Below are 11,616 nucleotides of genomic sequence, written 5' to 3'. Positions count from 1 at the left end.
GGATTGAAGAGAGAGTTACAAAGGTTACTGAGCAGGGTTTCTCTCTCTCTCTCTCTCTCTCTCTCTCTCTCTCTCTCTCTCTCTCTCTCTCTCTCTCTCTCTCTCTCTCTCTCTCTCCACCCCCACCTCACCTTCTCCTCTCTCCGTCAACTGCATTTGTTATCACTGAAACTGATGCTTGCCTTAGTTCATTATAGAATACTTGATTCTGTAGTGGCATAGAATTGATTACATTTTTTTTTTTTATATCTTGATTTTATTTGACGCTTATTAACGCTATCTATGCACTGAATTACAGGACTGTTAATGCTGCATTGATGCCTCCTGATGATGAGACGTCAACTTAATGTCCAATCAGAATCAGTCACTTAATCTACTGATTTCAAGTCCCTTACAAAAATACTTTACATGCGATGTGTTATAAGTACCATATGGGAAAATATAATTCCAATGCCCCATAGTCTAATAATCATCATTAACTATTAACTTTATCACTGTCATAGTTCTTATTTTTGATTTACCATTTATAATGGTGCACCAGCTATGATAAAAATAATAAAAATCATTAAACGTGTTCATATTACAGCGCTGTTGAATTCCTGATTCTGATTTGTCAAAAGATGTTGATTAATTTTCTATAATAGCAGCTTTGACAACACAAAAATACTCTGTTCTCAAAAAAATCACAAAAATACTCTGTTCTCAAAAAAATCACAAAAATACTCTATTCTCATGGATATCAAACAATTGCAAACACAACACAGGTTTATCCCCAAACATATCTTTGTTAAATGTAGGTGTGCAACAATTATTGGCACCCGTATGAATTCATATAAGAAAAATATATTTGAAGTATATTCCCATATATATTTTACAATTTTAGTACACCTGGGTGACTAGGAACAAGAAATTGTTCAACCATGACTTCCTTTTTCAGAGGGGTATAAATATGAGGTAACACATAGGCCAAATTCCATTAGTCATTCATAACAATGTGTAAGACCAAGGAATATAGTAAAAGGTTGTTGAGCTTCATAAAATGGGAAATGGCTATAAAAAAAATAGCACAAGCATTGAAAATGTCCATTTCCACCATCAGGGCAATAATTAAGAAGTCCCAGTCAACTGGAAATGTTATGAATCAACCTGGAATTGGACGTGTGTCTATATTGTCTCAACGCACTGTGAAGAGGACGGTTCGAGTGACCAAAAAATCTCCAAGGATCACAGCTGGATAATTGCAGAATTTAGTTGTATCTTGGGGTCAGAAAGTCTCCAAAACTACAATACGAAGTCACCTACATCACCACAAGTTGTTTAGAAGCTTTTCAAGAAAAAAGCCTTTAGTGTCATCCAAAAAAAAACCTCAAACGTCTTCAGTTTGCCAGACACTACTGGAGCTTCAAATGGGATCGGGTTCTATAGTCAGATGAAACCAAAATAGAACATTTTGGTAATAAACACCAGAGGTGGTTTTGGTGCACACAGAGATTTAGCCATATGGAAAAGTACCTCATGCCCACGGTTAAATATGGTGGTGGCTTTTTAATGGGCGGCTGTGGTTCAGATGGTAGAGCAGGTTGTCCACTAATCGTAGGGTTGGTGGTTCGATTCCCGGCCCACATGACTCCACATACCGAAGTGTCCTTGGGCAAGACACTGAACCCCAAATTGCTCCCGATAGCAAGTTAGTGCCTTGCATGGCAGCTCTTCTACCGTGTGTGTGAATGGGTGAAAGAGACACAGCTTTGGATAAAAGCGCTATATAAGTACAAACAATTTACCATTTAATGTTTTGGGGCTGTTTTTCTGCCAGAGGACCTCGACATTTTGTTAGGATACATGGCATCATGGACTACCATGGTCATGAAATGTAAACAGATATTAAATGAAAACCTGACTGCCTCTGTCAGAAAGCTTAAAATGGGCTGTGGTTGAATCTACCAGCAGGACAATGATCCAAAACATACATCACAATCAACACAGAAATGGTTTACTGACCACAAAAACTAGGTCCTGCCATGGCCTTCCCAGTCCCCTGAATTGAAACCCATAGAAAACCTGTGGGGTAAATTGAATAGAGAGTGCACCTTGAAATTTGAATTATAATTTCTCCAACCTCATTATAGGAGAAGACTCAGAGCTGTTATCTTGGCAAAGGGAGGCAGCACAAAGTATTGACTAAAAGGGTGCCAATAATTGTTGCACACCTATATTTAACAAAGATTTTTTTTTTATAAACCTGTGTTGTGTTTGCACTTGTTTGATATCCATGAGAGCAGAATATTTTTGTGAATGTTTTGAACAAAAATAATATATATATATATATATATATATATATATATATATATATATATATATATATATATATATATATATATTTTTTTTTTTTAAATAAGGACAATTTTTTCACAGCCTTCTTTGCTCATATTTACCAAGGGTGCCAATATTAGTGGAGGGCACTGTATTGGTTTTATGGCCATTCTACAGTAATTACATCATATTTCTGAATATTTTAATCACCATTCGTCTTGTGTGGTTCAAACATTTTAGATGGCATCTCTCATACATCATATGATAACCATGGAGGCATGTTGGTCCCTCAAATCAGCTGGCAATGACACTCATCACCTGCTCAGGATCACTATAGTGTTCAAGACATGGAGGTGCAGATTTTTGAGTTGGAAACTAATTTTCAAATTGTCTAGTTCTGACAAACATACAGCTCCTCTTTTCATTTAAAAAAGTATTTAAAGTAAAAACAGATGCACTCATCCATGATGTCCAGCATATACACCTAATCATGCATTTTGATGTCATAAGAAGAAGACATTGTGATTTTGAGAAAACAATTTTTATTATCTTGAGATCATGAGAATAATACTTTTATCTCAAGAATAAAACATCTCAAAAACAATTTATCTCAAGAAACAAGTTTTGTTATATCAAGAAACAATTTTATCTCAAGAATTCAACTTTTTATCTCAAAAAATAACATTTTGTTATATTAAGAAACAACTTTTATTATCTCAAGAATAAAACTTTGATCTCAAAAAACAACTTTTATTATCTCAAGAATAAAACATCTCAAAAAACAACTTTTTTATATTCAGAATAAAACTTCTCAAAAAACTATTTTGTAATCACAAGAATAAAACTTTTATCTCAAAAAACTATTTTTTAATCTCAAGAATAAAACTTTTATCTCAAAAAACAATTTTTAAATCTCAAGAATACAACTTTTATCTCAAAAAACAACTTTTGTTATCTCAAGAATACAACTTTTATCTCAAAAAAACAACTTTTGTTATCTAAAGAAAACTTATCTCACAAATAAAACTTAGCTAAAAAAACAACAACTTTTTTTAATCTCAAGAATAAAAACTTTTATGTCATGTCAAAAACAGCCTTTGTTATCTTGAGATCAGGAGAACAATAAGTCGTGGTAACAAGATAACGGCAGAGAAAAATATAATTAAATCCTGGTCTTGCTGCTAATTTAGGGGATTTGGTTTGAGGTACTTGGCAACCTTGATGTAACCACAGAAATATTATGGCGCTGGAGACGTGTATAGCTTTTTTATTAGCAGATGAGTTAGACGCTGAAGAATACGCCCACTTAAAAAAGCCTCTCACAACACGAGGAATTAGGTAAGTTATGCTCTTTATAAAGTATTACTTATTTGTGAGTGACCCTGTGAAGCAGAACAGTTGATATGAAAGCTATGTGGCTAGCTAACTAGCATGATAAGCTGTCATGTAGTTTAGTACACAAAGCCTCGCATTTACATTTGATCCTTCCAGAATATTCACACTGGGTTTATTCCAACTCTGCACAGAGGAGGTGATGATGACGATGATGACGATGATGAAGATGATGACGATGATGACGATGACGATGAAGACAAAAGGAGCTACTTCAGTGCTACAGTTCCCAGCCTCTCTGTCCTGGATTTCCAGAAATGCTTTCAGCTCACACAACCCCAAGTTGAAGTAGGTCTACTCAGTGTTGTTCTTCTTATTCAGTCAGGTTTTTGCATTTTAATCCATTACATCTGAATGATTACACAAATCATAAACATGTCTCTATCCAAATCTATGACATGAAGATGAGAAAGAAACCAAATTTACATCAACAGTACATTTATTGAATTATTATTATTAATAATGTATTTTTAAATTATTATTTTAAAGGGTGTTCCTTCTAGGGTTGAGCGATATGATAATATAAATATCAATATCGTGATATATTCTGTCACAAGACACTTTTCCGAGATAACAGGCCTCATTTATCAAGCCGGACACGAATGTATTCATTTATAAATCGTTCGTACGACCCATGAGTTCAGAAAAATCCTACTCGTGCTCCTGACTATGTATAACTTTACACACAACTTTACTAGCAGATTGATAAACGAGGTCCACTGTCGGTACAACGACATCTTTTTAAAATAAATTTCTTTGACGCAACAGATTTTACTGCCTTCTGTAGTTTTGCACACAATAAATAAAAGTACCTAAAAGTACCTATGCGTACATATTTTTGTACGCAGTGTAAGTGTTTTGCACTTAAACGTCCCATCCTTTGTGCGAGAGGACGCTTCCAACCTCTTTCACATCCTCGTGCCATGTTATCCGGAGATCTCGGGTTCGAATCCCGGCCACAGCCGTCCATTGCCGGGAGACCAAGAGATCAAAATTGTCCGTGCTCTCTTGGTGGGAGGGGAAAACTCTCTCGTGACCTGTCATTGGCATCTGTGAGCTAATGTGTGCGGAATAGGACAGATAGCACTTGGGCAGATGGTACAGTATACAGTGGATATAAAAAGTCTACACACCCCTGTTAAAATGACAGGTTTTTGTGATGTAAAAAAAAATGAAACCAAGATTAATCAACCAGTCAGTCAGTTTAGTACATCTTGATTTAGCAATATTTTGTCATTCTTCCTTGCAAACGATTGCCACAGATTGGCTGGGCATCTCCTGTGCACAGTCCTCTTCAGATCACCACACAGATTATTGATTGGACTTAGGTCTGGACTCTAGCTGGGCTATTCCGAAATGTTAAACTTGTTTTGATGAAGCCATTCCTTTGTTGATCTGGAGGTTCGCTTCGGGTCGTTGTCATGCTGAAAGGTGAAAATCCTCTTCATCTAAAGTCTTTTTTAGCAGAAACCTTAAGGTTTGGTGCCAGAATTGACTGGTATTTGGAGCTATTCATTATTTCTTTCCACCCTGATTAAAGCCCCAGTTCCAGCTGAAGAAAAGCAGCCCTAATGTATGATGCTGACACCACCATGTTTCCCCATGGGGATGGTGTTCTTTTAGTGATGTGCTGGGGTTTTTTTGTTGTTGTTGTGCGAATCATATCTTTTGGCATTATATCCAAAAAGTTCAACTTTGGTCTCATCAGATCATTAAACATTATTCCACATGGTTTTGGGAGATTGGATGTTTATTTATTTCTTTTTTATGTTAAAAAAGGCTTCCGTCTTTCCAGCCTACCCCATATCCCAAAACCCAGACATATGAAGAATTCAGGAGATTGTAGTCACATGTAGGGAGCAACCAGTACATTTACATTTACATTTATTCACTTAGCAGATGCTTTTATCCAAAGTGACTTACAAATGAGAAAGATACAAGCAAAAAGTACTTGTCAGAAATTTGCTGCAATTTTTTTAATGTTGCTGTAGTCCTCTTGGCAGCCTCCCTGACCAGTTCTCTCCTGATCTTCTCATCAGTTTTAGAGGGATGTCCTGTCCTTAATAGTGTCACTGCCATGCCATATTTTCTCCACTTGTTGATGATTGTCTTTAGTGTTCCATGGTATATCCAATGCCCTGGAAATTTTTTTGGAACCCTTTCCTGCTTGATATTTTTCAGCAATGAGATCCCGTATCTGCTTTGTAAGCTCTTTGTGGCCCATGGCTTTTCCAGTTGGATGTTACCAAGAAGATGTCAGGAAAATCCACTCGGAACAGCTGGGGTTAATCGGTCACTGTAATTGATGGCAGGTGTATACTAATTTAGTATTTAACATGAGTTTGAATGTGATTAGTTCATTCTGAACACTGCCACATTCCCAATTATAAAAGGCTGTGCACACTTACACAAGCTGAGTATTGGAAGTTCTTCATCCCCCCCCCCCAAATTTTTCTGTGTGTTTGTCACTTGATATTTATATGTTGCAATTTAACTAAAAGAAACGTGAAAAAGGTTCCACTGGGAGTTAACTTATTCATATTTTTTTACATCACAAAAACCTGCCATTTTAACAGGGGTGTGTAGACTTTTTTTTGATATCCACTGTATGCGGAAGAGGGCCGACAGTGCTTCACGTCGAGTGTGTTATGCTGCCCGGTGACGCTGCATGAGCAACAGCCACATGCTAGCCTTCACCCTTCTGGGTTGTTAGCTGTCGTATGATAGGGAAGATGATGGTGGTGGTATAAAGTGTATGTTTAAATTTAATGTACTTCAGTAGTAGTAGACCATTTTTTATTCATTAGCTTGCATGGACGACAGACGATATTTTCAGAATGAGGAAATGAGGAGGTTCTGATGAAAACTGAGCAAAAACAGTCACGTATCTGTCCTGCCAGCACAACATGCAGTCTCACCTTAGTAAAACATGTCGAGAGAATAATATTTGAATATGAGGACAGGACAACACGTCATAGCCAAAATATTGGCCAGTGAATTGCTGACTTTTTGTCAAAGGCACAAACACGATGATCATGCACTTTTTTGTTTGGTTTAGTCTGTATTAATGCACTTAACTAGCTAAAGTTTGGGCCATTGTGCCCAATTAGACAGTTAGTTTCTGGGCAACTGAAACATGGGACTAAGCAGAACATTGGATCTTTCACTTGCCCAGTGGGCTAGCTAATCATTTTAGCGTTCGTCCGTCCTTCATTTTTATAACCGAGGGGCCGTTTACACGACAAGGTTTTCAACTAAAAACGGAAAACTTTTTATGTGGTTTGGCTCTTCGTTTACACGACTACGGCGTTTCGTGGCCTGAAAGCGCAAACTTTTGAAAATGGGTTTGAAAGTGCAAGGTTTTGAAAACGATGCCGTTATCGTCTCCGTGTAAACGTACAAAAACGAGAATCTGTGAAAACGATGACGTCATGCGCACGCGTATTATGTGTTCAGTCTATAGGCATGCACGTGAGACAGTCAAAGCTAATGGCGGAGTACTGGACTGTTTGTGCTGCCCAAGATTTTGAGTTTATTGACGCTTCTCCAGCAAAGTGTAGATTTACTGCACAAGTACTACGACCAGTGGAGATGCATTTGTTACATACGCCAAATTATTAACCCACGTCTACACCGACGAAGGGTATTCAAAATACTTTTCTTTGTAATAGTTTGTTTTGGAGCATATCTGTATCCTTTTATTGCTAATAAAATTTAGAAAGCAGACTGACTGCCAGTGTCTCACTATTTGATTTGTATTTGCCGATTTTGTTCCATTTTGGTAAAGTGATGGTCAATTATTAGTACTTAAAGATGCACTATTTCGATTTTTTTTCAATATTTAAAAATGACCAAGCTTTGTTAACAGAATTCTGACCTGGAGCACAAGAAAAGCTAAAAGACGGGGTTGAAGACAGAACATTTTTTTTCCACAATGAAAATTAGCCAAGAAAATTAAGCCGAATCTGTGCTTGACAAGCGTGAGTTTTCACAATTCCTTATGATAATGAATCATTTTCCAAATCTAACTATCGAGATTCTAAGTAACTGGAGACAGAACTTTTTTATACTCCATGTAGATCATACACCATTGAAATCGTTTGAGAAATGTAAACGTTATTGTGCTTTTTATCCAGAATAACCACAGCTGCCGAGTTTACTTGTATTTGTTAATAGGGCACGGATCAATATGACGGACACGTTGACGTGAATGCTTACGTGCGCAGACGCGTAGTGATTCTTTACAAATTGATATTGTTGACTACTGGCCTGGCATGCACAATACAGCATTTTTAATCGTTATCCGTGTGAACGGTATCGTTTTGACAACGTCGTCGTCTGAACGCGAAACGTTTCAAAAACGCAGAAGAAAACCTTTTCCGTTTTTAGTACATTGTTGTCGTGTAAACGTACCCTGAGTCTAATATGTTTTATGGTGATTTGCAGGAGTTGGTAAACTTGTTGTCACCTTGCGAATGGACGACTCTTAAACTTGAAGGATGGACTGTGATGCATGCGGTGCTTGCCAGTCTATGGACTCTTTCCACTCTGGAGGCTCACAGCAGCGTCGCAGCCCGTTTTCACACCAGCGAGTCTCTAATTCGCCTCCACCTGAATGATTTCTGCACCTTGATTACAAACAACTTTGCCGATCGTATCCGCTGGCCCAAGTGGAAAGAAGCCGAAACTTCTGTGGCCGGATTCTTAACTAACATCGGTCTTCCTGGTACCGTTTGTGTGCTCGGTTCCTGCTCGATTCCCATTGACAGGCCTTCTGACGTGCCAGATCCAGAGGTATATCGGGACTCTGTAGAAAACGCATACTCTGTAACTCTCTTGGCTTTCTGCAACCATCAGGGTTGCTTCACTTTTGTAAACGCAGAGCACCCAGGAAACTGGCATAACTCCAGAGTCCTTCTAGAGACCGAAGTTGGAAAAGCTTTGCAAGAGGATCCGCTGAACCTGCTACATGGCAAGCATGTAATAGGAGACGGCACCTTCCCGCTGTCCGAACATCTTCTCACGCCGTTTCCAGACTACGGGATGCTAGGAGAGAAGAAGCTGCGTTACAATTTAAGAGTTCAGGCGGCTCTTCGGGTGGTCCGAGGATCCTTAAGTAGTCTGAGATGCAGGTTTCAGCGGCTGAGGTGTTTGGAAGTGAATTCTGTAAGCCAAACCCATCTGGCTGTGAGGACTTGCTGTATCTTATATAACATGTATTTAGAGACTGATAATGCTGCTACAGCTGAAGGTTTAGAAGAACAGGTGACTGATCAGCCACCTTTTCACAAACTCCCCCATGGCCACTCGGGCAGTCTTGGTGGAATCTCTAAAAGACAGGACATCGCCGCTTCACTTGGACGAAAGAGTAAAAAAAGGTGAAGGAATGATACAAAGGGAACATTTAAAAAGATTTTATATATATATATGGTATAAGCAATCAAGATGTGATTGAAGATTTTTTTGCTTTAATTCAAGGGGTTTAACAAAAAATATTGCATTAACTGATTAGGAATTACAGCAGTTTCTTGCTTTAGAGTCCCTCCAATTTCACAGGCTGAAAAGTAATTGGACAGTTGACTGATGAGCAGTTTCATGGTCTCATGATCCAAAGCATACCACATCATCTGTCAAACATGGCGGAGGAAGTGTTATGGCATAGGAATGTGTGGCTTTAATTGAATAAAGTATATGTCCGATATGAAGACAGACGGGTTGGTTTGAGTATTTCAGAAACTGCTTGAGATTTACACACACTACACTCTCTAGAGTTGTACGTTCTCAAAATGGTACGTCCAGAAACACCTTCTTGACGAGAAAGACCAGAGGACTGGTTTTGTGCTGACAGGAAGGCTGCAGTAACTCGAACAATCACTCTTTACAACCATGGTGAGCAGAGATCTTTCCAATCTTCAACCCTCCAGTTTCATTGAGAGCCAAAAGGGGAAACATGAACATCTTTGGCTCTGTTGGATTGTTTTTGTTGCAGAACACAACTTCTTGAAATCCTCCCCTTTAAAAAAAACTAAAAACATTTCTATGTATTCTTCCACCTTAAAATTATGGGTGATGCAAAACTTTTGTAATCATATGCATAGACGCATACTATATATATATATATATGCATGTAAATATATTAATAAACATAAACAAAGCAGACATGTTGTAAATGCTCTTTAAATTGTATGAGATCCTGTAAATAAATGTACCGTAAACTGATACGAGACAGAATTGTAATTATTGATTATACATGCAAGTTGGAGATTATGGATATTTTTAAAAATGTTATTTCTATTTTTAAAGAAAATAAATCTAAATGCTTGTGCTCCCATACTAGACGATCTGTTGATGTGAAATAAATGAAGAATAATAAATGCATTGCTACCCTCCTGTGGCAAAATGTGAAAACACCCTATGGGTCATCATCCATCACTGGCAATCACCTTAACAATACATTAAATACATCTTTTAATGTTTTATTTTCATTACAGTTTAACATTAACAGCAAACAGATACTTTTAACAAAAGACTACTGTTATGTCATATTTTTTTAAAGAGTTATATTTACTTTGATTATCAGACAGTTCCTAAGTTTTACACTAGGATTTTCTAGGGACCGTGTGCAAATGTTCTTTTCGAAACTCATGTCAGGAATTTAGCTGTTGCCAACATGTCCGTCTCTTTATTCAGGCTTATTGGAATGTCTGGAATAGTATGGAATTTTACAAATCCCAGAAAACCTTTGTGGAAGAAAGGAACGTTGTGGATGTCCTGCTGCACGTCAGCATTCCCTTACAGAGTTTTTTTAAAATTTTTTATTATTATTAATTAATGCAGTTCTCGAACGACAGTTTATAACACAGTTAGTGATGCTTACAACTAACGAATACTAAAGTTGGGCAATCTGAAAATTGTAAAAAATAATAATAATTTAAAAAAAAAACTACAAAAAATATAAATAACAATATTTGTAAAATGCTTGAAAAGGTATGGCTTATTTGTTCATGAATGAATAAAGGCTGAAATCTTTGTAACTGTCCTGAGCTGCAGTCTAACGTAGAAATATAATATAAATAGCATTAATAGGTAACTTTATTTAGTGTGTTACCAAAAAAGAAATGAATAAATAAAATAAATCTGCCATTTTCATTAAATATGACATCACGCTGACTCATTTGGCCCTCATTTAAAGCGAAACATAATTAAAAAAATATAACGATGTGGAATTTATTGCAGTGCTTTCTTTTTATATAAAATGTATAACCCTCTACAGCATAACAATATGTAATCTTGCATGTACTTGGTGTTTAAGGCCCCACAGGTAGTAAGGACAATTTTGGCCACTTCATTTTTTCAGATTGTTGGATAAATTGCTATTTTAACATGTCTTCTCTTAAACTGCAGTAACAAAAATGTCAAAAAGATTTACTTCTCTGTTTTTGTTTGTCATATTTTGTTTATTTTATGTCATTTATTCAGTTATATATATATATATATATATATATATATATATATATATATATATATATATATATATATATATATAATATATGCTTTTAAACTACACTAACTAAAATCTAAACATATTAAATCACATTGTATTTATTTATATTTTCTTTAAATATATATTTTTTCAGTATTCAAAATCAATATATGTCAGTTTCTTGATGTCGTACAATCAGGGAATTTGTTCATTCGTCTCCCTAATGAGAGGATATTATGGAAAAAATCTCTCTAAAATGTTGTTTATTGTTGGATTTACATTCGATTTTATACTGAAGATTCAATTGAATTCAATTGTTTTATTTGTATAGCGCTTTTGTCCCAAAGCAGCTTTACAGAAATCTATACATTTCGGATATCGAGTTTAGCCCTCATACTACCGACTGGGCAACCCGCAGACTCCTGAGG

At 36.6% G+C, this 11,616-nt stretch overlaps 1 protein-coding gene across 1 annotated transcript; it reads left to right on the top strand.

The window, feature by feature from the left end:
• The first annotated feature begins 3,524 nt into the window (after window positions 1-3,524).
• si:ch73-257c13.2 (putative nuclease HARBI1) lies at window positions 3,525-10,113 on the top strand. The gene is made up of 3 exons (XM_047152182.2): window positions 3,525-3,651; window positions 3,840-3,993; window positions 8,152-10,113. Exons 1-3 carry the CDS (start codon window positions 3,554-3,556, stop codon window positions 9,085-9,087), a joined length of 1,188 nt encoding a protein of 395 aa, XP_047008138.1. The 5' UTR covers window positions 3,525-3,553; the 3' UTR covers window positions 9,088-10,113.
• The last annotated feature ends 1,503 nt before the right edge of the window (window positions 10,114-11,616 follow it).

This window comes from Ictalurus punctatus, chromosome 2 (assembly GCF_001660625.3).
Source record: "Ictalurus punctatus breed USDA103 chromosome 2, Coco_2.0, whole genome shotgun sequence".
NCBI lineage: Eukaryota > Metazoa > Chordata > Actinopteri > Siluriformes > Ictaluridae > Ictalurus > Ictalurus punctatus.
The sequence above is the reverse complement of the archived record's forward strand: the minus strand, read 5'-3'. Positions and strand labels throughout refer to the sequence as shown.